This window comes from Chroicocephalus ridibundus, chromosome 19 (genome assembly GCF_963924245.1).
Source record: "Chroicocephalus ridibundus chromosome 19, bChrRid1.1, whole genome shotgun sequence".
In the NCBI taxonomy this organism is placed as follows: Eukaryota; Metazoa; Chordata; class Aves; order Charadriiformes; family Laridae; genus Chroicocephalus; species Chroicocephalus ridibundus.
In genome coordinates, this window is record NC_086302.1 from 5385610 (window position 1) to 5413104 (window position 27495).

A 27495-nucleotide genomic window follows, 5' to 3' on the forward strand; every position below is an offset into this window, starting at 1 on the left:
CGCGCGCTTGGCACCGGGTGGGCACGCTCGCTCCAGAACCACCACCCCCCCCACCACCCCCCCCCCGCCTCCCCTTCCCTCGTCCGCCACCTCCTGCCACGCTTGCGTGGACCCGGGCTGGCACGGCGCTGGCGGAGCAGCCAGCCGGAGCGGGACCGCGTGGGCAGGGATCGCAGGCAGGAACAGGGCAGGCAGGTCCGGGCACGATGGGGGACGAAGAGGGGGGGGGGGTCCTGGGAGGGCATGGCAGGGGGGGGACACGACGCCGCAGCCTCATGCTGGATTCGGCCCTCGGCTGCGGGCAGGGCGAGGGCAGGGGAGGTGACGCTGAGCTGCTTTCGCCTCCTCTCCGGAAGACGCTGCAACCATGCGGCGCTGCCTGCCATGCTGCAGGGAGCGGGCAGCCGGGAGGGGATGGAGCCGGAGCCCCCCCCCGGGGCTGGATGCTGAGCTTCGCCCTCCCCAGCACCCGCGGCTCTCTTGCCTTTGAGCACCCAACCCGGGCTCTGCGGTGAAAATGAACCTCGCAGCAATTTTTTTTTTTTGGGGGGGGGGGGGGGGCTCCCAGCCTCCTTCCCCACCTCCCCATTGCTCCTGGCTGGGGGGACCCCAAGGTGGACCCTGCCCTGGGCTGCCGGGAGCCGCAAGGGCTCTGGGGTGGGTGGGTGGCCCCAGGAGCAAGCAGTTGGCCACCGTCGGTGCCTCCATCCCTGGTCGATGCAGCCCGACATTAACATAAAATCGATGCCCCCTCCCCTGCCCAGCCCGCGGTCACCCCGTTAACTCCTTCGCCCCTGCCTCAGGGCAGCCACGGGGTGAAGGACAGAGGGATGGAGGCCAGGATGGGGGTCCCTCCCTTCAGCCCCTTTCCACAGGTCTCTGCAACCTCGCGCCCCACTCTCCGTCCCCAAGAGCTCTCACGCTCATGCCACCAAAGGGGGAACTTGGGGACAGACCACGGCGAGGCGACCGCGGTCCCGCAGGGAGGGACTGCTGCGGCACAACTGCGTTTGGAAGCACATCGCCAAAATCCACGCGGGTACGGCAGGGCCGGCACAGACCCTCTGCCTCGGCCCTGACTCGCTCCTGCCACCGGCACCGCTGGGGATGGGGGTCCTTGGTGGGGACACGGTGGGTGGCAGCATCGTTTCCCGTTGGGAGGTCAGGATCCGGCCCTGGCTGCAGGGGGGGGGCGAAAGCAGAGGGCTGGGAAGGCAGGAGTGGGGAGCCCCCACCACCAGCCTGCCCCCTCCGCGCCCGGCCAGGCCCCGCATTTACATTTTTATCCCTTTTTAAGTGAATTTTGCGCTGGAGGGAATTGCCATGCTGGCAGCCTGGCGGAGCGAGGGGCTGATCCTGCTCGGTGCTGCCCCGGTGTAACCCCGCGGGCAGCCGGGGCATGGGGGGATCAGCCCCCCCCCATACGCCCAAACAGGCAGGAACAGGCAGGAACAGGGACGGAGTCAGGGCTGGGGGGGCCAGCACAGCTGGGACCTGGCACACCGGGGTCCATCCATCCGTGTCCGTCCATCCATCGCACCCCGGATGGAGGGGCTGCCCGTGGCAAAGGTGACAGTGATGGGGAGCCTTCCTCCCCGCCGGTGCCCAGCTGCTCCCACCTCCCACTGCCCCCTCCTCTCCACAGGTGCCCACCGTGGAGCATCCATGTCCCCCCCCCGAGCCAGCACCCAGCAGCGGAGGCTGCTGCCACGGCTGGGGTGCGCAGGGTCGGGGTCCCCGTGGCCCCCCCTGAGCCAGCCCTGCTCAACGAAACCTCCAGTTGCAATTAAGTGGGAGACTTTAATCACGGGGGCTGAGGCGCAGGTGGACCCTGCTCAGGGCTGGTGCTGGGGGACACGGGGTGCCAGGGGTCATGGGGGGCACTGGGGGCATGGGGGACATGAGGGCCACCGGGGGCACTGGGGGCATGGGGGGCATGGGGGACATGGGGGCCACGGGGACCACGGGGGGCACTGGGTGCATGGGGGCCACAGGGGGCCACAGGGGGCATGGGGGACATGGGGGACAGGAGGGCCACAGGGAGCACTGGGGGCACTGGGTGCATGGGGGACATGGGGGCCACAGGGGTCCACAGGGGGCACGGGGGACATGGGAGACAGGAGGGCCACAAGGAGCACTGGGGGACTGGGGGCATGGGGGACATGGGGGCCACAGGGGGCACTGGGGGCATGGGGGACATGGGGGACAGGAGGGCCACAGGGAGCACTGGGGGCACTGGGTGCATGGGGGACATGGGGGCCACAGGGGGCACTGGGGGCACGGGGGACATGGGGGACAGGAGGGCCACAGGGAGCACTGGGGGACTGGGGGCATGGGGGCCACAGGGGGCCACAGGGGGCACTGGGGGACTGGGGGCATGGGGGACATGGGGGCCATGGGGGGCCACGGGGGGCACTGGGGGCATGGGGGACATGGGGACCACAGGGGCCACGGTGGCCACAGGGGCCATGGGGGGCAGTGAGGTCATGGGGGACATGGGGGGGCACCACTCTGCTTTGTTGCCCCGAGCGGGATTGTCCCCAGCTCAGAGAGCAGGGGGTGAACTGGGGTGCTCCCCCCAGCTGGAAGGTTCCGTCCCCCACCCGGGACAGCGCACGCGTCCCCATGGGCACAGGGACAAGGGACACATCCCGCGGACCAGGCGTGTGCCCCTCGCGAAGGGAGCACGGTTTCGGGGTGCTGGGTGTTGGGGGTGCCCCTGGGTGCCCACCCACCTCGGGCGGGGGGGGGTGGCGGGGGACCTGTGGCTGCAATCTGGCAGCTGGCGGGGGGGGCGGGGGGGGGGCTCTGCCCGGCTGCGGGACGGTGCCAACCGCCTCCTCCTTGCCACGCAATCCGCTCTCCTCGCCCCCCCCCCACCCCCCCGTGTCTGTGTGTGTGTCCCCCCACCCTGCCACCACCACCCCGGCACCGGGCATCGTGCCACTGCTGCCCCCCCCGCCTGGCCTTTCCCGGAGGGATTTTTTTCCCTGGGATGGGGAAGCAGTGTTGGGGGGGGGGGTTTGTGTGTAAAGGTGGGGGGTGGCCGCATCCAGCCCCGCAGCCCTTGTAGGAACTGGGGTGAAGCGGGAGCCCAGGGATGGTGGCATGGCCCCAAGCCCCCCCCCCCCCCCCCGGCATGTCCCCATACCCGCTGGCATTGGCTCCGTGCCCCCCCCTCCCCACCTGCCTGGGGCCTCTCCCCCCAGCCTGAGCACACCCCCCACACCCCCCCACCCCCCGCAACGTGGGATGGGGCCGGGGGCCAGTGTGTGTCCCCCCCCCCCCCACTTCCCACCAGTGCTGGGGAATTCATTAGCCGGCCACAGCTGGGCCCTGCTGGGGAGGCCAAGCTGCGAGGAAAATTAACCTCTTCCTCCCCAGCCTCCGAGCGCAGGACCCCCCCCCCCACCCCCCCCGTACCGGCACCTCTGCCCTCACACAGAGGAGGGGGCCAGAAGGGCCCCCCCACCCCCACCCCAACCCAGCCAAACACTGCCCGGGGACCCCCCCCCCTTGCTAATTAAACCCAGGCTGTTGCCTCCTTAACGCACATGCCTAGAAAGAGGGGACGGGCCCCGCCGTGGGGATGCTGGGTGCCGGGGGGGGGGGTGGGGGGGGAATGTGGGGTGCCCTGGGTGGGGGCAGCTTTGCAAACCCAAATGCTTCCCAACCCCCCTTTTTTTTTTTTTTTTTCCAGGCTTTTCTTTGCAAGGAGAGATGCTGCCGCAGCCCCAAATGGGCTGGGGGGGGCGTGGGGGGGGCTTTTCTTTGCCCTCCCCTCCCATGCAGGTTTCCCGCCCCCCCCCCCGTCCCCCCGTCCCAGCCCCGGGGTATGTCTGTGCCCTGGGGCTGGAGGGGGGGGTGAGGATACGGCCTTAGTCCTGGCTTCACGCAACCTGGGACACCCCCCCCCCCCACCCCGGGGTGGGGATGGGTGCCCCCCACCCAAATCTTGCAAGCCAGGGTTATTGCACCCCCCTCACCCCCCCGCCCCCCTGCCCGGTGTCTATCCCCCACCAGCGCAGCCCCTCTCCCCGAGAGGGGGCAAAAAGGACCCAGGCTCCCCCCCCCGCCCGGCTTGTTAGAAAGGTTTTATTTCTCTCTATTTACAGACTGGATTTAAAAAAAAAATAAACAACAAATCCCTCCCCTTCCCTCAGACACCCCCCACGCCCCCCCTTGGATGGCACTGCCCCACCCCCCCCCCCAAGCCCTGCCCCACGGGTGCAGGGGAGCTCTTGGCCATGGGGAGTGGGGATGGGGCCAAGCCTGGGACCACAGGCGGATCCTCCCCCCCCCGCAGGAAAGGGGGTACCCGGGGGGGGCAGCCGGCCCCCAGGAGCCAGCTGGCAGGGTGGCACACCCCCCCACCCCCCGCCAGTGCCATCACATTCACATTGCGCCCCCAGTGCCCCCCCCACCCCCCGTTAATGCCTGCAACAGGGGTTCGAGCCCAGATGCAGCCGGGACCCCCCCCCGGGTGCCATGGGGGTGAGCCCATCCTGTACCCCCCCCTCCTGCCCCGCATGGGGCCAGCGGGAAACAGCCCCCCCGTAGCCTGGGCTCCTGGTCCCCTCCAGGAGCATTTGTCCCCTCCCAGGACCCCTTGTCCCCCCCCCCAGTGCAAGCGGAGGTTTATGGCTTTCAGGATTTGGCTCTACTATAAGGAGAGGAAATAAAAGGGGGGGGGGCAAGGAGATCCCCCAAATACGGGGATGCCGGGGGGTGAGGCGGCTGCTGGGTGAGGAGTATAAAATCTTATAAATTAAAGACGATATAAAGGGGGTTGGGGGGGGGGGGGTTGAGGTGACCTTCCCCAGGTCGGTGCCAGGAATTTGGGGGCTGAGCCCCCCCAGGAGCTGGGGGAGAGGCGACTGGGGTTGACATGGGGAGGTGTGTTCCCCCCCCGCCCCGCCACGCTGTGGGGCTAGGGGTGTTTGGGGGGGGGGCACAGTGGGGTACCCCACCCTCCTCCCCCCAACCAAAGCACTTCTCAGGGTGTGAAGGCAACAAGAGAGGGGCTGGGGGGCAGAAGAGGGGGCTGGGGTGGGGGGCACAGCTTTCCCCCCTCTCTGAGTCCAAAATCCTTGTGCAAAGCCCCCCGTCCTCCCCGGGGCATCCCGAGCACCCCCCCTGACAGGCGTTTTGAGGTTGGAGGGGGGGGGCACAGGCAAAAGGAGCAACAACCACCCTGCAAAAAGAGGGAGATTTGCCCAAAAGCCACCCCAGAGCCCGGCTAGGGGGGGTGCCAACGCCGGGTCACTGGTTGTCCCCCGGCTGGTACTGGGGCTCGGTGGCGGTGAAATAGTCCTCGAGGAAGGACTGGAGGTACTCGAAGGTGGGACGTTCCTCGGGGTCCCGCTTCCAGCACTGCACCATCACCTCGTGCAGGGACGGGGGGCAGTTGCCCGGGCACTGCATGCGGTAGCCCCGCTCCACCTGCTCCAGCACCTCCCGGTTGTTCATCCCTGCGTGACAAGCGCAACGGGGAAACTGAGGCAGGCCCAGGGATGCAGCGGCGTTGCCCCGTGGTTTGGACTGGGAGCCCAGCTGAGCGCTGGTCTCTCTGACGGGGAAACTGAGGCACGGGGCAAGCCTTGCTGGTGGCAGCCCTGGGGAGGATCAGCCCCTGCCCTGCCTGCACCCCCCCACGCACCCGGCTCACCCCAAGGGTGCCCGCTGCCCCCGTACCTGGGTAGGGCACCCGGCCTTTGGTCACCAGCTCGGTCAGGAGGATGCCGAAGGACCAGACGTCCGACTTGATGGTGAACTTCCCAAAAAGCGCGGCCTCCGGGGCCGTCCACTTGATGGGGAACTTGGCACCTGCGAGGGGAGGCAGGTGAGCTGCGTCTGGGGCACCCCACTGCACCCGCACCCCGGGTACCCCCCACCTGGGGCACCCAGCACTGGGCACACCCCACACCTGGGGCATCTTTGCACCAGAGACCCCCTGCAGCTGGAGCACCCTGTACTGAGGGCGTCCTGCATCCCGGGAGCCCTGCACTGGGACACCATGCACCGGGGACACCCGCATCCAAGGCACTCCGTACCTGGGGTACCCCGTACAGGGGGCACCCACCTCTAGAAGTACCCAGCACCCTGGGCAACCTGCACTGTGGGCATCCCACACCCGGGGTACCCATCCCCTGGGGCACCCACCACCTGGGGCACCTATCACCCAGGGTACCCATCTCCTGGGGTACCCATCAACTGGGCTACCCATCACCCGGGGCACCTATCACCCAGGGTACCCATCTCCTGGGGTACCCATCAACTGGGCTACCCATCACCCAGGGCACCCATCACTCAGGATGCCCATCCCCTGTGGTACCCATACCTTGGGGCACCCATCACCCAGGGTACCCATCCCCTGGGGTACACATCCCCTGGAGCGCCCATCACCCGGGGCACCTATTCCCTGGGATACCCATCCCTTGGGGTACCCATCACCCAGGGTACCCATCCACTGGGGTGCCCATCCTCTGGGGTACCCATCACCGGGGCTACCCATCACCTGGGGTGCCCGTCACCCAGGACACCCATCCACTGGGGTACCCATCCTCTGGGGTACCCATCACCGGGGCTACCCATCACCTGGGGTGCCCGTCACCCAGGGTACCCATCACCCAGGACACCTATCCCCTGGGGTACCCATCACCCAGGGCACCCATCCCCTGGGGTGCCCATCCTCCGGGGTACCCATCACTGGGGGTACCCATCCCCTGGGGCCCCCATCAGCCGGGGCACCCATCACCCAGCATTGGGGGTGACCATCCCCAGGCCCAGGGTGGGACGCAGCACGGAGGGGACAAGGGCAGCGGTCCCCAAAGCAGCGGGGCACCGCGCCGGCTCACCCTGGCGCGCCGTGTACTCGTTGTCCTCGATGAGGCGAGCGAGGCCGAAGTCGGCGATCTTGCACACCAGGTTGTCTCCCACCAGGATGTTGGCAGCGCGCAGGTCCCGATGGATGTAGTTCATCCGCTCGATGTAGGCCATGCCTGCCGCGATCTGGGTGGGGGGAAAAAGTGAGGACCAACCCCCACCACCACCCCCACCACCCCCCCCCCCCGGATGCACCCCATGGGGGGCACCCCCCCCCCCCCCCGTGCCAGCCTCCCCGCTACCTGGGCAGCCATGTCCACCAGCTGGGGCAGCTTCAGGTAGCGGCCGTCACCGTCCTTTAGGAAATCCAGCAAGCTGCCTGCGGGCAGAGGGTGCTGCTCAAAGCGCCCGAGAACCACCCATGCCCCCCCCTCTCCCCCAGCAAGCCCCCACCCCTGGCACCATCTCCCTGGCCGTGCCAAGGAAGGGTGAGGCTTGCAGAAGAGGCTCCCCCCCGCCACCCCGGCCCCCAGCTCACCCTGGCTCATGAACTCGGTGACGATGTAGATGGGCTCCTCGGACACCACGGCGTAGAGCTGCACCAGCTTGTCGTGCCGCAGACGCTTCATGATCTGCGCCTCCTCCAGGAAAGCCTCGGGAGACATGGTGCCCGGCTTCAGCGTCTTCACCGCCACCTTCGTGGTGCCGTTCCACGTGCCTGGGCCGGGGACAGGGCGTCACGGCGAGCCCAGGGGACAGCCAGCCCCGGCAGGGCTGGGACGGAGGGGTGCATGGGTGCCCGGATGGATGGATGGATGCATGGATGCATGGATGGAGGGATGCATGGATGCATGGATGCATGGATGGAGGGATGCATGGATGGAGGAGCAAGGAAATCAGGGCAGGGCAAGGAAGGGGCGTGACACCACCATACCCCACGCAGGACAAGGAGCCCCCCCCCACCCCCGCCAACCCCGTGGCGTGGGGACAAGGCACCCGTGAGCTCATCTCCTAAATACCAACCTTACCCCATTCCCCGTCCCTCCACGGGGGAGCCTGTGCCAAGCTGCCGTCTCCCCCACCGCGGTGGGTACCGCCTGGCACCCCGTGATGCTGCCTGCCGGGGGCAGGACCGGACTGCTCCTGCCCTCCACGTCGTGTCCCCCCCGCTGCCGCCCTCCACGGCCGGCTGGGCCAGCCTTACCCATCCACACGTCTCCGAAACATCCCATGCCGAGTTTCTTGTCCAGGCTGATGGATTCCCGCACTATCTCCCAGGCGTCCTTAGCTAATCCCAGGGTCTGGGGCTTCATAGTGGGGCACGCGCGGGTTAGCAGGTGGCACAACCCGTCGTTACACTCTGTGGGGAGGTGGGGGGGGGAGGGGGGGGGAGGGGGAGCAAGGATTGGGGGCGGGGAGGAGGGAAGGAGGGGGTGCGATGGGATGAATGGAGCATGCACGCCGAGCGGAGGGAGCACGGGGAGCAGGAGGAAGAGGATGACGAAGAGGAGACCCCCCGGCCTGGTTCTTGTCTCCTGCTTGTGGTCCCATCTGAAATATGGCGGGGCGGGGTGGGGTGGGGGGGAGGTGGGGGGGCTGCTTGCCCATGCAGGGACGTCATGGGGCATCCTGGTGTCCCTGGTGTGACCCCAGAGCAGGACGTGGGACATCTCCCCATGCTGGAAAACTGTCGGGGTAGGCAAGAGCCCTTCCTTGGTGGGGGGGGGGAGGTGTGCCAGGCCTGGGGGTGCCCCCACCGCCCCCCCCACCCCTCGCCCCGGCTTGCCCGCCGGGCCCTACCCATCCACACTTCCCCGAACTGCCCGTTGCCCAGTTTCTTGAGGAGCTGGAGGGATTCGCGAGGGATCTCCCACACGTCTTTGGTTTTGACCGAGAGGTCGGCCAGCTTGGGCGTTCCCTTGTGGCACGGCACGGCCAGGCGGCAGCACAGCCCGGCCGCCCGCTCTGTGGCACCCCGGCGGGGCGGGGGGACACGCACACAGACAAGCATCAGCCCGGGCACGGACCCCCGCCGGCGCTTTGCCCCCCACCTGCGCATCCTCCAGGCTCCTGCGTGGTCCAGCCACCCCCCAAGATGCACACACGTGTATGGGGTGCTCCCCCCCCACACACCCCCCCAATCCCCCACCCGCAGGGATGGCCCCACACCCCCTCGGGCTTGGTTGCACCCCCAGCCCCCCCTGGTTGTGCCCACCCAGACCCAGGGGATATTTAACTTCTCTGGAGCGGCCGGGTGCCCCCTGCACCAAGGATACAGAAGAGGGGGGACCCTCAGGGGGTCCCCCACCAGAGCAGCCCCCTCCTTCGCCAGTTAAACCCAGTTAGCCCAGCCGGCTGTCTCTTGCCAAAGGGTCTTCTGGGCTTTTCCCACCCCTCCCCGTTGCCCCTCTGCAATGTTCCCCCCCCGGTGCCCCCCATCCCACCCTACCTATATAGTGCTGGACCAGCTGCTGGACGGTGTCGAACTGGGCGCGGGTGGTGATGTAGTAGCCCCCGTTGTCCAGTTTCCGAATCTTATAGTGCTTCACGTGGTCCCCCTTGGCCTCATCCCAGTCCCGGATGGAGAGGGAGTAGGCACCTAGGTGGGGGCAGGGGTCAGGACGGGTCAGGGAGGGATGCGGGGCGCAGCCCCCCGTGTCCCCATCCCCGTCCCCCTACCTTTCGTCGTCTCGCTCTCCCGGATGAGGAAGGTGCCCCTGCAGTTGCCATGGCACAGGAGCTGTCGCTCTGCGTCCTTGCGCCCGATCTTCCCGAAGTACCACCTGCCGCGGAGCCGGGCTCAGCGCCGGGGGTGGGGGGTGGGGGGCACCGCCAAGGGGCACCCATGGGGACCCCACGCCACGGCCCTCTGCCAGCACCGCGGCACTGCCGGGGCTCACCAGGGGCGCCAAGACACCCGGGCTCAAGGCAGACAGGGTCGGGGTCCCCCCTCCATCCCTGTGTGTCGTCCCCCCCGGACTCACTCTTCTGCCTGGATAGAGTCCACGGGGGCCACGTAGTTGCTGGGGATGTAGCCCGTGGCGCCTGAGCTCAGCGACCTGGCCTCCCACCAGTCACCCTCCCTGGGGAAAGAGGAACAGAGAGTGAGGAGGAGGGAGAGACGGACCGGCCTGGCTGCCCTGCACCTCCTCTCCCCACACACAGCACCCCCAGACCCCGCTCTACCCCGCCACGGAGGGCACCCGCCTCTGCTGAGACCACCCAACTCATCACACACATGGCCCTGGTTTTCTCAGTATCCAGCCACGGAGCTGAGGCAGAGCCTGGGTCCCGCGGGGGGTACCCATATCACAGAGGCACCTCCCTGGGGTGGCACGGGGGGCACCGGGGGTGGCAGGGGGTCCGGGGTGGGGGGACGGGACCCACGTGTTGTTGATGATGTGGAATTTCTCCCCTTTCTGGAAGGTGAGGTCATCCTCCGTCCTGGCCTCGTAGTCATACAGGGCGATGAAGAGCGTCACACCCCCGCCTGCGGCACGTGGAGGGGACCACGGTGAGCCCCCGGGTCCCCCCCCTCACCTGCAGGGGTGCAGCCGGACGCACGCCCCCCCTCCCCAACCACCACCAGCCCCTCGCTGACCTGTGATGCCCCCGCTCCGCATCTGCAGCGTGTTGGAGGCGAAGACCCCCGTCCCCGGGAAGGATGGAGCCGAGGGCACCCCCGCGCCCTGGAAGTTGTTGAAGTCGGGGATGCGGGTGAAGGCGGCGCCCGGCTGCGTGGGGTCGGGGTCGTACTGGGAGGCGGGGGGCGGGGGGGCCCCCACCTCACCCCCCGCCTGCCCTTTGCCGGACCCCTTCTCTTTGCAGTGCACACAGCCCATCCTGGGCACGGCCTGTGGGACAGAGGGACCGTGACCCCCACGCCACCACCCCACCCCCTCCGGCAGGGCACACGCGTGTGCACACACGGTCCCAGTTAGGGGCACTGGGGTACATGCATGAGCCCCGGCGCACGCCAGCGCTGGGAGGAGTGGGGTCCCGCCACCCCCTGGCACAGCTTGTGCGGTGACATGGGGACACCAGGGTCCCAATGGGCGCTGCCACCGGCAGGGACCAGGCTGCCAGGGGGGCTGTGCTGCGCGGGGGGACCCTGCGTCCCCGCCCTGGCACCCACGGGTGCTCCCGTCGACGGCGACCCCACTCACTGCGACGGCTCCTCGGGTCACTTCAGCTGCTCCATGTCACCTCGGGGAGGAGAAGAGGCACCTGTGGACACCGGGGAGGGCATCAGGCAGTGGGCAAGAGCCCTGCACGGGCTGCAACACCCCTCCAAGGGCTGCAACACCCCTCCAAGGGATGGAACACCCCTGCCATTAGTTGAAAGACCCCTGAACAGGCTGCAACACCCCTGCATGAGCTGAAACACCACTGCATGGGCTGCAATATTCCTGCATGGGCTAAAACACCCCTGCGTGGGCTAAAACACCCCTGCACAGGCTGCTACACCCCTGCGTGGGCTTAGATACCCCTCCAAGGGCTGCAACACCCCCTGCACGGGCTAAAACACCCCTGCCATGAGCTAAAATACCCATGCACAGACTGCAACACCCCTGCATGGGCTGCAACACTGCTGCACTGACTGCAATGTCCCTGCATGGGCTAAAACACCCCTGCATGGGCTAAAACACCACGGCATGGGCTAAAACACCCCAGCACGGGCTGCAGTACCCCTGCCATGGGCTTAGATACCCCTCCAAGGGCTCCAACACCCCTGTATGAACTGCAGTACCCCTGCATGGGCTAAAACCCCCCTGCATGGGCTAAAACACCCCTGCATGGACTGCAGCACCCCTACACGGGCTGCAGTAACCCTGCCATGGGCTTAGATATCCCTCCAAGGGCTCCAACACCCCTGAATGGGCTGCAACACCCTGCATGGACTAAAACACCCCTGCGTGAGCTAAAACACCCCTGCACGGGCTGCAATACCTCTGCCGTGGGCTTAGATACCCCTCCAAGGGCTGAAACACCCTGACATGGGCTGCAACACTGCTGCATGAACTGCAATATCCCTGCATGGGTTAAAAAACCCCTGCATGAGGTAAAACAACCCGGCACAGGCTGCTAAACCCCTGCTTGGGCTGCAGTAACCCTGCCATGGGCTGCAATACTCCTGCATGACCTAAAACACCCCTGCACGGGCTGCTACACCCCTGCCAGGGGCTTAGATACCCCTCTAAGGGCTGAAACACCCCTGCATGGGCTGCAATACTCCTGCATGGGCTGCAACACCGCTGCACGAACAGCAATATGCCTGCATGGGTTAAAACACCCCTGCATGAGCTAAAACACCCCGGCACAGGCGGCTACACCCCTGCCATGGGCTTAGATACCCCTCCAAGGGCTGCTACACCCCTGCATGGGCTGCAATACCCCTGCATGAGCTAAAACACCCCGGCACGGGCTGCAGCTCCCCTGTACAAACTGCAGTACCCCTGCATGGGCTAAAACACTCCTGCGTGGGCTAAAACACCCCGTCACCGGCGTCTACACCCCTGCCATGGGTTTAGATACCCCTCCAAGGGCTGCAACACCCCTGCATGAGCTGCAATACTCCTGCACGGGCTAAAACACCCCTACACCGACTGCAACACCGCTGCACGAACTGCAGTATCCCTGCATGGGTTAAAACACCCCTGCATGAGCTAAAACACCCCGGCACGGGCTGCTAAACCCCTGCCATGGACTTAGATACCCCTCCAAGGGCTGCAACACCCCTGCATAAGCTGAAACACCCCTCCCCAGGCTGTAACACCCCTGCACGGACCGCAATACTCCCGCCATGGGCTTAGATACCCCTCCAAGGGCTGCAACACCCCTGCATGGGCTGCAACACCCCTGCGCGAGCTAAAACAACCCGTCACGGGCTGCAGCACCCCCCTGTACAAACTGCGACACCCCTGCATGAGCTGAACCACCCCCACACGGGCCGCGACCACATCCTTGAGCAGGTTTTCCTCCCGCCGCATCCCGGACAAACCCATCACCCCATCTCCACGGGGAGACGCGTCCCCCCCGGCTGCCCCGATGCCGCAGGGAGCCAGGCTGGGTGGAAAGGAGCCCTGGAAGCGCCGCCGTCCCCCGGGCTCGGCAGGGGAAGCCGTGACTCGGGGGAGGAGGGGACCCCGCTCTCCTCGCTGCGGTCAGGGCCCAGCTCTTCCGGCCGGGGCCGCGCTCGGCAGCGAAGGTGTCGCGGAGGAGGAGGAGGAAATCGGACCTCTCCCACCACGGCTGCACGGAAACCACTGCTGTCCCCAGCCCTGTCACCTCCCCTGGCTGCTGGCCACCCACCCAGACCGGTCTGCCCAGTTTGGACCGGGCAGAGCTCTCCGGCCGAGGGCTCTGCGGCGATGCAGCATGCACGGCCCGGCAGCTATGTCCTGTTCCCCGGCGCTCCGGAGAGCCGGGGGAGAGGGAGGTTTTGGGGCAGAGGAGACTTTTCAGGCGGGTTTCCCCCATCACGCTTCTTTGATTCACTTTCCTCTCTCTCTCGGCGGGAAGGGCCCCGGCTCTCCCCCTTCCACCTTCGCTTTCGACACCAGCAGTGTGGCAAGGCAGCGGCCGTTGCTGACAGGGCAGCGTTGCCAAATCCGAGAGGGCTTGGCCGGTGGGGGTTTGTTATTTTTTTGCTGACGGCGAGTGGCCATCTCAGCCGACGAACACCCCCAGCCCTTGCAAACCCTGTCTCCTCTGGGGTGGGAATCACCCCTCCCCACACACACCCCGTTGCCGGCATCGCGCTCAGCAACTTCCCATTTCGCTGAATTTCGGTGCTGCCACGGCTGCCGGCGGGGATCAGGCGGGCGAGGACCATCTTCTAGGCAAGCACAAGCCCGAAATATCGCAGCACCGCGGGGCTTCGCTGCTGCTCCCGCCGTGCCCAGCGGCGTTGCACCCATGCTCCCCCTTCTCCGGGCACCCACAAACCCCCCCAAGCTGGTCCCTGCCACCGGGCAGGGTGGCACAAAAGCTGTCCCCTCGCGTTGTCCCCAGGGAGGGGACGCAGCCGGCCCCGCGCTGGCGTCTGGCCCCGGCTCTCCCGAAAAGGAGCTGTTTGGAGCCTGGGAGCAGATGGCAACCGAGCCCTTCCTGCACCGGCTCCGCCGGCACCGGTCCCGGCCGAGCTGCCAGCTCCCGCCCCGCGCTGAGACCCGGCCAACTCATCACCCCCGCCGCGGCCCCCGCCCTGCCGGGCATGGCTGGGCATGATGCATCCCCGGCCGCCCGTCCATCTGCTCCCCGGCCCCCCCCTCCCAGGACACGGGTGGTTTCAGCCCCATTCCCAGCTCCGAGCCGGAGCACCATGTCCCGGTGTCACCCACCGGCGTCACCCTGCGTGTCACCTCCGGCGCCAAGGCACCCCGTGGGGATCCCCCCCATCCCATGCCTCCACTCCCCTGTGGGGAATAACGGCGATGGAGGGGTCAGGCTCCGCGGGGCCGGGGGGGGATGCAGCCGTACGGAGAGATACGGGGGCTGTTGGAAATGACACGCTCCCAGTGCTATGGGGACGAGCCAGGCTCAGCCACCCAGGGTGGCACCCAGGCATGTCACATCTCCCCGGGGACATGCGGGCAGCAGAGAGGGGCAGCAGCCGGAGGAACCTGGCTGGCACCTATGCAGCGGGAGGAGGAAGCAGCGGGAGCACGGCATGGGGGAGGAGGAGGAGGAAGAGGATGGTGCTGTGGCCACCAAGGGGAACCTCAGGGCTGGCAGGATCCCAGGCCTTGGGGACAGTGGCAGCTGGGGGGGGTGGGGGGGTGGCAGGCAGGGGCCACAGCAGGGCTGAGCGGGGGCTGTAGCCCCTTGGGTAGACTGTGACCCCCCCCCGCCATGCCTTGTTCCCCCCCCGCCTTGCCCTGCACACCCCCCATCCTTCGCGTGTGGCCTTGCACCCCGGTGGCTCTCGCCGCCCTGCCACAGCCTCCCCCGGGGGAAGAGGAACCGAGATCGCCACACAGCCCAGCCCGCAGCCCCCTCGGGCTCCGCCATCACCCCGCGCCTCTGGACCTCCCTGGTCCCGGAGGGGAAACTGAGGCACGACGCAGCTGCAGCGCAGAAGGGGAAGGTGCCTCCTTTTAGGTAGCTCGTTAGGAGCCACGACACCGAGCCGTGTCCCCAACCCGGCCCCAGCGTCCCCGCAGACCTGGGGAGGGGACAAGAGGACACGTCCTGCCTCTCCACCGCCTGCTCTTTGGCTCAGTGTGGTGCCAGACAGTGGCATGTCCCTGTTCCTTCACTGCTGCCCCCAGCCCCGAGTCCAGCCCTGCGACCCGGAGCCAGGGTCCTGGGGTAGAGCCCTGCTCCTGCTCCAGTCCCCCCAGTTCACCCAGTGCCTGGCGAGTCCCCCACAGCTCCCAGCAGAGCATGGCAGCTCCTGGCCCGGCTCATCTCCGTCGGGAGCAGGTTCCCTGAGGACAGGGGGTGCGAGGAGGGACGAGAAGGGTCCTGCCGTGGCCAGAGAGACCCACGCCAGGAGCACACGGCTCCAGACCACCATGGGGACACCGGTGGGATGCAACGCTCCACTGGGAACATGCAGATGGGGTGACAGCCGTGAGAGGATCCCCCAAGCATGGGTTTCCCTGGTTGGGGCACAAAGGGGGCTGGAAATGTCCACTGATCCCTGGGCAAGGTGGTGGTGGGACGGTGCTATTCCCGGGCATTCTCCGGTGGCCATGCCCACAGGGACACCCCTTCCCCTGCCTGCCCGTCAGCAGGACGGGGTTCAAATGGGGCTGCCGGCCCTCCAAAACCAGCCACGGTCCGGCTGGGCATGGCCAGCGCTCGGCCGGCATCGTCCCTGTGCCAGCCCCAGGAGGTGACAGGGCGCTGCCTGTCCACCCCCCCTGCCCCAGGACCCTGGGACAGAAGAGGAAGGACTCGCCACCCCCCCATAACCCACCTGTCCCCACGAGCCCACCCGCCAGCAACCAGGTCTGTGGCAGGGGGTGTCCCCTTGGCCCTGGGAGGAGATGTCCATGGCAGAGGGAGCCCCCCCCTGCCCCCCCGCCCCTCCCTGCCCCCGGCTTCCCAGCCCCATCGCTGGCTGGGAAAGCAGGATTTCCGCTGGAAGAAGAGCAATTCCCGGATCCGAGGGGCTGCAGGGGCGGAGGGAGGGAGCCGGCCAGGGCTCCAAATACAATGTCCCGGGAGGAGCGGGGCGGGGAGGGAATTGTGCAGGGCAGGAAGCGGCGAGTTCCTGTCCCCTCCTTGGGACACACCAAGGACCGGGGGACGAGGCAGAGCTGCGGGGAGCGGGGGGAGCACCCGCTCCGGCCAGGGCCTCAGCCCCCCAGCCCCGGTCGGGGAGACCTGAGCCCCCCAGCATCCCCCCGGTGAGCGCTTGTGGGGCTGGCACGCCATGGGCACCTGCAGGGATGGGGGGAGCAGGTGTCCTCCTCCGTCTCCATAGCGGTGTCCCCTGGGGTGCCGTGACCTGCCCCCTCCCCAGCGCTCGGGTCCGGCGGGGGCGAAGGCACCATTTGTCTCCGCAGGCTCCCTGCCACGGCGTTGCCACCGATTCGTGCCGGGAGGGCAAGCAGGGGCTGGTGGCTGCCCCCAGCCCTCCCCATGCCACGGCCCCGGGGCGTGCTGCCCCCCCCCGCTGACCTGCTGCCCCCCCCAGGATGGGGAGGACGGGGGTCTCCTTCCCCCCCACCCCAGGCTCGTTGCAGCAGCTGGCGTTACCCAGGGGGGGAGCGGCGAAGGCAGGTGGCAGCCCCCTTATAACACCGCCCCCCCAGGGTCACAGGGCTCTCTGTCCCCACGCTGAACCCCGAGCCACCCCACACACGGCGGGGGGGCAGCTCTTAGCACCCCTGCCCAGCACACAGCAAGGGGATTAAGAGACCCCCATTGCAGAGCCCCCCCACCACCCCATGCCGCCCCGCGCATCCCTCCTACCGTCAGCCCTCCTGCTCCGGCTCGCATGGACCCCCGCTCCCAGGCTGCTCCCGGCAGGATGGCAGGCCGGAGCTGGGGGGGGTGGTAGGGGGGTGGGCCACCCCAGCACCCCCAACCGCCCGGCGTTGGTGGCCGGGGTGTCGAGGCGGGTGGCGTGGCAGGGCAGGACGAGGCGGGCGCCGCGGGGAGAGCGGGAGAGCCCGTGCCTGCGTTTCCCCTGTCTCTTCGGCAGCTCTCGCAGCCCAGCAAGAGCTTCCCCTCCCCTCGGCCCCCCCCTTCCTCCCAGCGCTCCCAGCAAACGTGTTCATTGTACCAGTCAACCCAGCCGGGGCGGCCGCCGGCTCACCCTCCGGCGTCGCTCGCCGGGGCCCATCGCTTGCCCGTGGAGGTGGCATGGGTGTGTGTGTGTGTGGGGGGGGAACGGACAGACTGGTATCGAGGGGTCCCCGGTCCCCAGCAGCACGGGGCGGGGGGGGGACGACACACTGCCGCAGCTCCCCACGCTCTGTCTGTGGGGATTTACAGGGATTTGCGTGGGGATGCCCAGGTCCGTGGGCTCCAGCTCCGCTCCCGGAGGCTGCCTGCGCCCATCCCGAGAGCTTGGCGTCACCCCATCGCCCCCCCAGCACCCCCAGCACCCCCACCCCCCCCGGGCCAGCATCCCCAGGCAGGGGACAACTCGGGGACAAGGTATTGCAAACAGGGGGCTGCGACCCTGCGAGGGGCAGGAATAAGGTGACCCTCCCATGGCAGAGCACCCGCAGCAGCCGCCCCGTCCCCCTGGCACAGGGGCCCTGCCACGGTGGCTCTGCTGGGATGGGGTGAGCCTGGGGCAGGACAGAGCTGTGGAGGGGGGGCGAGCAGCCCACCCTGCCCGGCTGGTAGCTTGGGACCGTGTTCTGGGGGGGCCAAGGAGCCCACCCTGCCCGGCTGGTAGCTTGGGACCGTGTTCTAGGGGGGGCAAGGAGCCCACCCTGCCCGGCTGGTAGCTTGGGACCGTGTTCTAGGGGGGCAAGGAGCCCACCCTGCCCGGCTGGTAGCTTGGGACCGTGTTCTAGGGGGGGCAAGGAGCCCACCCTGCCCGGCTGGTAGCTTGGGACCGTGTTCTAGGGGGGGCAAGGAGCCCACCCTGCCCGGCTGGTAGCTTGGGACCGTGTTCTAGGGGGGGCAAGGAGCCCACCCTGCCCGGCTGGTAGCTTGGGACCACGTTCTGGGGGGGGTCCCATGTGTCCCCCCCAGGATGGGGTGCAGCTCCTGGCCAGCTCAAGGCTACAGTGGCCATCAGTAGCCCACCAGACCCTTTATTTACTCCTCATCCAGGTAAAGGCGCTGGTGGGATGAGCCCAAGGTTTGGCATCGGTGACTCTGACCCAAAAACTTTGGCGAGCTCTGGGAGAGGGGGGTGAGCCCCCCAGCACCCTGCCTGAGCCCCCCCGCCCCCTGCCTGGGCTCCCAGTCCGCAGAGAGCACCTCAAGCTTTTGGCACCCCAACTGCCAGATCGAGGGGGTCTCGGTGCGGGGGGGGGAAATCCCGCTGGGGGCGGGGGGGTGTCTCAGTGAGGAACCCCCATGCTGATGAGGGGTGCAGGGCATCCCCCCCCCCTCCAAAGCAAAACCTCTCTGGCTGGAAATACCCTCCGCAGCCTGACCTGGGCCCAATCCTGCAGGCCCCCCCCCGCCCCCCGCCCTGGGCCACAGCCACCTTCCCACCGCAGGGGCCGGTGACAGCGAGGGGCCGGTGATATTTTGATGTCCCCCCAACCCCCGGCCACAGTTTCCGGCATGGGGCCGTGCTCCTGAGTGGGGATGAGAGTGCACGGGGAGGGCAGGAGACTGCGGTCGTCCTCCCCCCGCGGAGCTGGCTGCATCTCGGCTCGGCTGCCCCATCTCCCCACGCAGCCCTTGCTGGTGGGTGGGGGTCCTTCCCCATCTCTCTGGAGCCTTCCTCCTCCTCCCCCTCCTCCTCCTCCTCGCCCTGCGGTTAGCCCTCGCAGGCTGACCTCTTTCCTGTGTAATGGTGGGTCTGAACCCCACGGTTCCGGTTCTCACGGTGGGGGCCTGGGCTGGTGGAAGTCCTCGGACCCCCACTGGGACAAGGACGTGCCCCCCCCGGGCTGGTGCCACACTCGCCTTGTCACCCCCCGACTTGTTCCGGGGGTGGCGCGGATCACAGCTCTGCTTTAGTCCCAGCTTTGGGGGCTTTTGGGGCTCTCTGGGATTTGTTGGGGGGGTGGGGGGGGCGGGTTCAGACCCTGCTGGGGATGGAGCCAGCCCTGCCAGTGTCCCTGGGAGGGGACAGGGCACGGCAGGGACAGGGGCTGCCGTCACCTGCAGAGTGATGAGACCCTCCAGGCTCCTCCTGGGCTCCCAGGACCCTTCCCAAATTGCAGGCCCAGGTGTTTCGGGTTGGCTTCATCCCGGAGGGGGGCACTTGCCCTCCACCCTGCCGGCCCCCCCCACCCCCCCAGGCTGCCAGCACGCTGGCGGGGTGCTCTGGCACAAGGCAGGGTGGGTGCTGGGGTGTCAGAGATGCTGAATCCCCGTCCCATGGGAGCAGGCAGCACATGGCGGGGGGGGGTGAGTCTGGCAAACCACGGGGAGAGGGGCTGCCATGGGGGTCACGGCCTGGGGGTCACAGCCTGGCATGGGACATCCCCTCGGTGGGGGGGGGACAACCTTGCCAAGAGGGCTCCCAGCCTGCTCTCTGTGTGCAGGATGGAAATTGGGGGGGGGGGGGGGTGTGGCATATAAATCCCCCCCTCCAGGAGTGTCCCCATCCCTGCCCCAACAGCTTGGGGAGGCTGGACCCCCGGCAGAGAGGGGCAGGGGAGCCCCCAAAACCCTGGGAGGCCGGTAAGGGTTTGAGGAAGGGGGTGTTTTCCCTGTGTAGGTGGAGGAAACCCTCCTCTGCCTCCCTAGTGGACGCTCTCCCTTTCAGCCCAGCCCCCCCCCACCCGTGCCTCAGTTTCCCTCTTTGCGGTCAGAGAGGCTGAGCAGCGAGCGAGGGGTGACGCGCACCGTGTCCAGCCCTCTGCCCGAGCCCTGGGGGCTGGGGCGGCTCAGCCTGGCCCCGCTCGGGGCTGCCTGGGGGGTGCTCGCGTTTCCCCTCCTTCCTTTCAAGCCCCCCTTTCAAGCCCCCCCAGCGCTCCCAGTCTCAGAGCCTGGTTTGTTCGTGGCACTCACAGCCCCAGCCCTCCTGCCCATCGCCCCGGCGTCGGGGCTGCTCGGCGAAGAACTCCCCCAGCCCCAGGGAAGCTCTCCCCCTGCACAAGGCAGGGGGGGACGCGCAGCCCCATTGCCCCCCCCCAGGTTGGAGTGTCCCCCTCCAATCTGCACCATCCACCCCCCCCGTCATGCTGCTGGCGGCTCTTGGGGGCTCATCCTGCACCTCCCGTCCCCCTGCAGCACCCGCCGTTGCTCCATCTCCCTCCGCGGGGGGACCCTGCCGGGACACGCTCACCCCGACGAGCACCCTGGGGTGCCCGGCCCCCCCGCCAGGCACCACATGATGCCGGTTCCTTCCCTCCTCCCGGGGAGGGCCCCGGTTTCGGCATTGGCTCGGCCGGGTTTCGCCGCCATCGGCTCCAGCTTAAAGGCGAGAGAGCTGGGTCCGGGCGAGCCGGGGTGGCCGGGATGGGTGTTCTCCGCTGGCTCACGGCCTCTGCGCTCTGCGTCGCCATCCGGGGTGAGTCTGGCGTGTGGCCCCCCCCCGCCCCACCATGGCACTGTTCTCCCCGCGACGGGGACACCCCGGGGACACCCAGGCGGGTCTCCCTGCTGGGAACGCGGGGCAGGCAGGCTGGGGAAGTGGTTTCTTTGCTTGGTTGGGTCCCCAGATTTGCAGTTCCCCCAAGAGAGAGGAGGGTTTGGGGAGGAGGGGGGGTGTGTGTGGATGTGCCTCGAGGGCTTGGAGGGGCTGGGGGGGGGGTGTGTGTGTGTGAAAATAAGGCTAAATGGAGCCAGATGGGCTTTAACAGGCGCACAAGCCCAAACCATTCCCAAACCTTGCTGCCTCCAAAGAGCCGGCAGGGAAATCGGGGAGGCTGGAAGCAGCGGGAGGGGACAGGGGTTGTGGGGGGCAGGGGGGGGATCATGCCCCCGCAGGACCCCCTTCCCGGGTGGGTGTAAAGCCAAGCAGGGTTGTGGCGTTGCTGGATCCATCGCTCCTCCTGCCCTGGGCACCCTCTGTGGGTGCCCAGACCCACAGGGTGTGACGGGCACCCACGGGACAGCGGGGGGGCTGCCGGTCCCTGCCTGCCCCAGATTTTGGGCGCGGAGGCAGAGCCGGGTCTGGTCCCCGCTGCCTGGGGACGGCGATGGGGCAGGCGCTGCCGGATCGCTGCCGGGGAGGAGGAAGATGCTGACGGAGGCAAAGGCCCGTTCCCAGCGGCGGGTGTGTTGGCGTGGGGTTGCACAAGCTGGGAGCCCCAGGGGAGGTTGGGGAGGTCACTGGGAGACGCCAGGCGGGACTAGACGGCTCGCCGGCATCCCTCATCCATGCCCTGCTTGTCGGGGGACAGCTTGGCCGCTTCCCGCTTTGGAAACATGGCCCAAAGCCACGGCCACCAGCCCTGGGGTGGCACTGCCTCCCACGGGGACACCAGCCCCCGGCAGCCGGGGTTCCCCGGGGGTGCCACATCGCAGGGCTCGCTCCAGCGCGGCGGCAGGTCGTGACGCGGTGCCAACCCTGGATCTGGCCCTGGGAGGGTGGCAGCGGGTCGGTGTCCTTTGCGTGGGCTCGTGGAGCGGCTTTTGGCCAAGCCGCCCCTCACCGCCCACCCCAGGAGGGGCTGCGGGGAAGGGGGACGCTGGCTCGGGCAGCCTCCTGCCCTGTCCCCTGCTCGGCCATGGCGGGGGGGGACACCCTTCCCTCAGCCCAAGCCCTCTCTGCCCTCCAGGACAGGACTATGGGCTCCACCGCCGCCCGCCCCACTTCGGCTCCATCTACCACGTCCGAGGTAACGGGACCCCATAGAATCCTTCGCCGCGGGGTGGGGGGCGGCGCAGCTCAGCACTGGGCAGGACCAGACCATCCCAGTGCCAAACTGGGGCAGTTTCCCGCAGCCGGGTGCCTCTCCCCGCCTCAGCACCCATGGGGACGGCAGTCTGGTTGGCTGTGGGTCTGCACCCTCTGCGGGTGCCGGGGTGGGGGGTGGGGGATGTCGGGGTGCTGAGGCCTCGGGGACCCCGCAGGCGTCATTAACCTGCCCTACGCTGAGATCGAGGAGCCCTTCGAAGCCTGGTACAACCTGACGGGAAACAAGAGCCGGATCCAGTACTACGGGGGTAAGCGTCGGGCTGTGCCCACCCTGCCCCGTCCCCAGCCCCGTGCGAAGGGAGGACGCGGGCAGGACCGCCGTGCCTCAGTTTCCCCCGCCGCGCTGGCACAGGGCAGGTGATAACCTACCAGCTGGCGGCGGTGAAACCCTACGGGATGCGCTACAAGATCACGCCGGAGACCACCGAGAAGGAGGTGAACGCCAGAAAATGCTTCCAGCTGCCCGGCTCCAAGGAGGACGTGGTCAAGGCTCAGAGCGTCTTCCCCAGCATGGACGGCTTCAAGGTGAGAAACGCCGGAGCCTGGATCCACAGCCGGTGCCCGGAGCATCTTCAGGCTCTGGGTGGGGGGGTGCTGGAGGTGCTCCCCTCCATCCCGGGGGGTGCGGGGTGCTGGGACAGGCCAGGACATGTCCCCGCACCCCGGGGCGCAGGGAGGGTCAATTATTCCCCACCCGGATCGGGGCCGGACTCCCGACTCCTTTCCCAACCCCGGCAGCCGTGTTGGGACGTGTCGCAGCCCACACGAGCGCCGGCGTTTCGGGAAAACTTGGGCAAGTCGCTGCACGGCGGCTCAGCTCCCCGCCGGCCCCGGCCTCCGGCAGGGCTGGGCGCAGCAGGTGGGGTGCAGCCCGTGAGCGATGGGGACACCAAGCTGTCACCAAAGCCGGACACGTGCCCGCAGGGCGAGAGCTTGGAAACAAGCAGGAAAAACCTGGAGGCTTTTGGAAGGGACGTGCAGCCAGGCCCCCCCGGCTATAGGTGCACAGCGGGGTGACCCCAGGGCACTGCTGAGCCTCACGGAGGGTCTGTCTCCTGTGTTGCACCCCGAATCCGTGCCCCACGTTCTGCCCCACACATGTGCTAAAGCCATGTAGCCGCTGGATCCGTCCCGAGAGCCCGGTGCTCCTGCGAAGACGCTGGGTGGGAAGGAGCGAGCCTGGGGGGTGATGAGGGCTCCTCACCCCGAGATCCCCTCCCCGATGCCACGTCTCCCCCAGTTCCTGCGGGAGGAATACTACCGGGGCCGGTACTGCGCCGTCTGGCAGAACATCACCCGCTGGGCGCAGAAGAAGAACGTCTACACCATGTGGGTGACCAACTCCAGCTGCGGGGTGGCCCCCGTCCACTACGAGATGCGGGGCTACAACAGCCTGCTGGGCTCCCACTACGACAAGTACGAGATCGCCTACAGCGACTTCGACAACAGCTTCCCCTCCTCCATCTTCGACCTCCCCGTCAACGGTGAGCTGGGTTGGGGAACCCCCCCAATCCCCGCCGTGGGGCTGAGGCTGATGGCGTCCCCTCCTTGCTCCCCAGAGACGAAGAAGTGCGGGGACCTGCCGGGGAGCTCGGCGGAGCACCGGGTGCTGGCGAACCCCATGGAGGACCTGGTGGGAAGGCACCAACCTTGGGCCCACGAGGTTTTCCACCACTATCGCAGGCGGCTGGGGCGGCGGTACGGCTCGGCACGGGAGATGGAGCACAGGCAGAGCATCTTCGTGCACAACATGAGGTACAGGCGGAGGGAGCCGGGGGGGGATGCCGACCCCCCCCCCCCGCGGGGATGCTCCCCATCCCAGTTGGGCAGAGAAGAACCTCATGAGGTTCAACAAGGACAAGTGGAGGGTCCTGCACCCGGGGAGGAAGAATGGCAGGCACCAGTGTAGGTTAGGGGTGGACCTGCTGGAAAGCAGCTCTGAAGAAAAGGATCTGGGGGTCTTGGTAGACGGTAAACTATCCCTGAGCCAGCAATGTGCCCTTGTTGCCAAGAAGGCCAACGGAATTCCGGGCTGCGTAGGGAAGAGTGTGGCCAGCAGGTCGAGGGAGGTCATTCTCCTCCTCTGTTCTGCACTGGTGAGGCCACAACTGGAATACTGTGTCCAGCTCTGGGCTCCCCAGTTCAAGAGGGACAGGGAACTATTGGAGAGAGCCCAGCGCAGGGCAACAACGATGATGGAGGGACTGGAGCATCTCCCTTAGGAGGAAAGGCTGAGAGAGCTGGGGCTCTTCAGCCTGGAGAAGAGAAGGTTGAGGGGGGACCTTAATAATGTTGACAAGTATCTAAAGGGTGGGTTGAAGGAGGATGGAGCCAGACTCTTTTCGGTGGTTCGCGGTAACAGGATGAGGGGTGACAGGCACAAGCTGGAACATAGAAAGTTCCGATCAAATATGAGAAAAAGCTTCTTTACGGTGGGGGTGACAGAGCCCTGGCACAGGCTGCCCGGGGAGGGTGTGGAGTCCCCTTCTCTGGAGACTTTCAAGCTCCACCTGGATGCAGCCCTGAGCGATGTGCTCTGGGCGATCCTGCTTTACAGGGGAGCTGGACTGGATGATCTCTAGAGGTCCCTTCCAACTCTGAAATTCCGTGATTCCGTGATCCCTAGAGGGTTGCGCCGCCGCCGCGGCGGCAGGCAGCATCGCTGACGCCGTTCGCCACCGTGCCCGCAGGTTCGTGCACTCCAGGAACCGCGCTGCTCTCTCCTACACGCTGGCGCTGAACCACCTGGCCGACCGCACGCCCCAGGAGCTGGCCGCCCTGCGGGGACGCCGCCGGAGCGGGGTCACCAACAACGGGCAGCCCTTCCCCGTCCAGCTCTACGCCGGCCTCATCCTGCCCGAGAGCCTCGACTGGCGCATGTACGGTAGGTGCGGGGTCCGGGGAAAGGTGGGTGTGGGGGGGGTCTCGCCCTCCGGGTGCCGTGAGGCTGCTCCTCCAGCGAGCCGCCCCGCTCTCCATCACCCCGCTTGGGAGCCCGTGGGGCCGCGCTGTGCCGGGGGACCCACATCTCCCTGTGGCCCCCGTTCTGCTCAGATGGAAGCAAAGGTTTATCTGGCAAAAGGCAGCTCGGTCCTCACTCGCTCTGGTGCCCCAGCGACAGATGTGGCATCTGAAGCCGCATCTGGCTTCCCCCGTGTCCCCACCAGCTGGGAGCGACACCCCCAGAGCTTGCTGAACCCAAGGGTGGGGGTCCTGCAGGTCCGCTGGTGCTTTTGCCCCCCACCCTGATGAGCGCCAAGCCCTGGCTGCGCTGCCTCTGGGAGCACAGCGAGCCCTCGACTCCTGCCTCAGTTTCCCTTCTGCCTGCCCTCAATCCCTGGTGCCACCCCAGCCTCTCACCCCCTGCCCCATCCCGCTGTCCCCAGGCGCCGTCACCCCCGTGAAGGACCAGGCCGTCTGCGGGTCCTGCTGGAGCTTCGCTACGACGGGTGCCATGGAGGGTGCCCTCTTCCTCAAGGTGAGAGCGGGGCCGTGCCCCATAGGGATGGCCGGGGTGCCTGGAGGGTGCCCGTTCCCGTCCCTACGGCGTGTGTCCCCCCCCACCCAGACCGGCGTGCTGACCCCCCTGTCCCAACAAGTCCTCATCGACTGCTCCTGGGGCTTCGGGAACTACGCCTGCGACGGGGGCGAGGAGTGGCGAGCCTACGAGTGGATCAAGAAACATGGCGGCATCGCCAGCACCGAGTCCTACGGGTCCTACAAGGGGCAGGTAAGGGTGGCCCCATGTTCCTGCCGGGGTCCCCCCGGCTCTCGGGATGTGGCCCCCGGGCCAGGCTTTGAAGCCATGGTGGGGCGATCAGGATCGATCAGAGACGCTAACGGGCTCTGGAGACGGGGACGTCACCTCCTTCCCAAGGCGCCAGGCTCCCTGTGGGTCAAAGCAGGGTCCAAGGCCAAGCCCCAGGGCTCAGCCGGGCGGTTTCATCACCGCGTGCCTCAGTTTCTCTTCTTGCAAAACAGGGACACGGCTCCTCCACCCATGGGTGGTGCCACGGGCCCCTCCGTACCCTGGGGGGCAGGGATGGAGCAGGGCTGCCCCGGAGACAGGGACGTGGCTGCAAGACGCAGGCAACAGCCCCCCCGGGGTTTTGGGGGCAGAGCCAGCTCCCCGTGCTGCGTATGGGCAACCCTGTGTCCCTGCAGCGAGCGGGAAGACGTCCCCACCACGGTGGGCAAGGGAGGACAGAGGGACCCGAGCCGGGATGCTGTCACAAACCGAGTCCCCGATCACTCCCTGCATCAGAGCAGAGCTGCATGGGGGCAGCCGTGGTGGGCAGGGGACCTGGGGGCTCTGGATGACGCAGTGTCCCCCCCCCCGCCTCCTCCGGGTGCTGCAGAACGGCTTGTGCCACTACAACCAGTCTGAGATGCTAGCCAAGATCACGGGCTACGTCAACGTCACCTCCGGCAACATCACGGCGGTCAAAGCCGCCATCTACAAGCACGGCCCCGTGGCCGTCAGCATCGATGCCTCACACAAGACCTTCTCCTTCTACTCCAACGGCGTCTACTACGAGCCCAAGTGCGGTGAGTTGGGTGGCACGTGGGGCACGGGGACACTTGGGTGCCCAGGGGACGTGCTGGGACACCCGGGATCCCATCATTGTTGAGCAGCTTGAGTGGCCAAGGGGTGGAAGAGGGAACTGGTCCTACAGCCACCCCCAGTGCTGCCGGCAGCTCCGGGGAGCAGGGATGCTCTCCAGACAGGGATGTTCTCCAGGCAGGGAGGGATTCTGTCCGATCAAGCCATCTCCCATGTTGTTGCCTGCAGGGAATAAGCCAGGAGAGCTGGACCACGCAGTGTTGGCCGTAGGCTACGGGGTCCTGCAGGGAGAGACCTACTGGCTCATCAAGAACTCCTGGTCCACCTACTGGGGCAACGACGGCTACATCCTCATGGCCATGAAGGACAACAACTGCGGCGTGGCCACCGAAGCTACTTATCCCATCCTGGCCTGAGCCACCTCCCGGCTCTGCGGGGAGAGCCCTTGGTGATGCTCCCAGCACCCACCCCTGGATCGGCCCCTTTGGTGCAAGCCACCACACGTGAAGAAGCTGGGGACATGGTGGGACAGGGCCACGGGGAGCCGGACAAAGGGCTGGAGGAGGACCCAGCTGCGAGCTTGCCAATAAAGACCCTGGAAAAATACTGGTTTGCTTCTACAGGAGGGATCCAACTGCTGCCCACCCGGCTCTGCCCCCTTTGCAGACCCCAGAGCCCGCGGTGCGTGACACACCGTCTGTCCCCTGCACAGGTCCCCGTCCCCAGGCTTGTTTTCTCCGTCCCGTGGGATGGCAGGGGCCTCCCGGGGAGGGGGGACGGGGCCTTCCTGGCAGAGCCAGCTGGCTCTGGCAGCCGGTCCCAGACACCCAGGGCGAGGGGAGCGGCTTTTCCAGCCCTTTCTCTCGAGGTGGAGCACAAACAACCCCAGGGATTTCTGCTGAGATGAGAAATTCCTGGCACGGGCTGTTGGAGGGCTGCGGGGGGGGTGGGGGGAAGGCATCCACCCTCTGCCCCACTGCCCCCGGTCCCTGTTGTGGCTACGGGTAGGGATGTCACCGGCGGCGTTTGCCATGAGCCAGGCTCCCCTTCACCCCAGGGGAACATCCAGGGAAAGGCGCTTTACACCGTGGCCGCGGCTCACCCGGCTGCTCCCGGTTTGGATTCGAGACCCCGGTGGTCT

The 27495-nt window shown here is 67.5% G+C and overlaps 2 protein-coding genes across 4 annotated transcripts; one reads left to right on the forward strand and one right to left on the reverse strand.

The window, feature by feature from the left end:
- Positions 1 to 4211: 4211 nt before the first annotated feature.
- FGR (FGR proto-oncogene, Src family tyrosine kinase) lies at positions 4212 to 17045 on the reverse strand. 3 transcript variants are annotated; one of them, XM_063355854.1, is made up of 13 exons: positions 16753 to 17045; positions 10992 to 11052; positions 10427 to 10679; positions 10213 to 10315; positions 9810 to 9908; positions 9505 to 9608; positions 9275 to 9424; positions 8030 to 8185; positions 7364 to 7543; positions 7128 to 7204; positions 6858 to 7011; positions 5695 to 5826; positions 4212 to 5471 (listed from the first exon to the last, which is right to left on the reverse strand). In XM_063355854.1, the coding sequence occupies exons 3-13, from the start codon at positions 10665 to 10667 to the stop codon at positions 5263 to 5265; spliced, it is 1605 nt and encodes a 534-aa protein (XP_063211924.1). In that variant the 5' UTR covers positions 10668 to 10679; positions 10992 to 11052; positions 16753 to 17045; the 3' UTR covers positions 4212 to 5262. The 3 variants fall into 3 exon arrangements, with proteins under 3 accessions (XP_063211924.1, XP_063211922.1, XP_063211923.1); XM_063355852.1 differs by lacking the exon at positions 8030 to 8185 and adding an exon at positions 8626 to 8790 and having other exon boundaries at positions 4214 to 5471; positions 16753 to 17043; XM_063355853.1 differs by lacking the exon at positions 8030 to 8185 and adding an exon at positions 8626 to 8790 and having other exon boundaries at positions 4214 to 5471; positions 10801 to 11052; positions 16753 to 17043.
- A 3273-nt stretch (positions 17046 to 20318) lies between these two features.
- On the forward strand, positions 20319 to 26939 carry LOC134525205 (digestive cysteine proteinase 1-like). Its single transcript, XM_063355836.1, has 11 exons — positions 20319 to 20437; positions 21651 to 21710; positions 21946 to 22038; positions 22143 to 22315; positions 23031 to 23274; positions 23350 to 23545; positions 24481 to 24674; positions 25177 to 25268; positions 25359 to 25520; positions 26149 to 26338; positions 26583 to 26939. The coding sequence occupies exons 1-11, from the start codon at positions 20386 to 20388 to the stop codon at positions 26768 to 26770; spliced, it is 1644 nt and encodes a 547-aa protein (XP_063211906.1). The 5' UTR covers positions 20319 to 20385; the 3' UTR covers positions 26771 to 26939.
- The last annotated feature ends 556 nt before the right edge of the window (positions 26940 to 27495 follow it).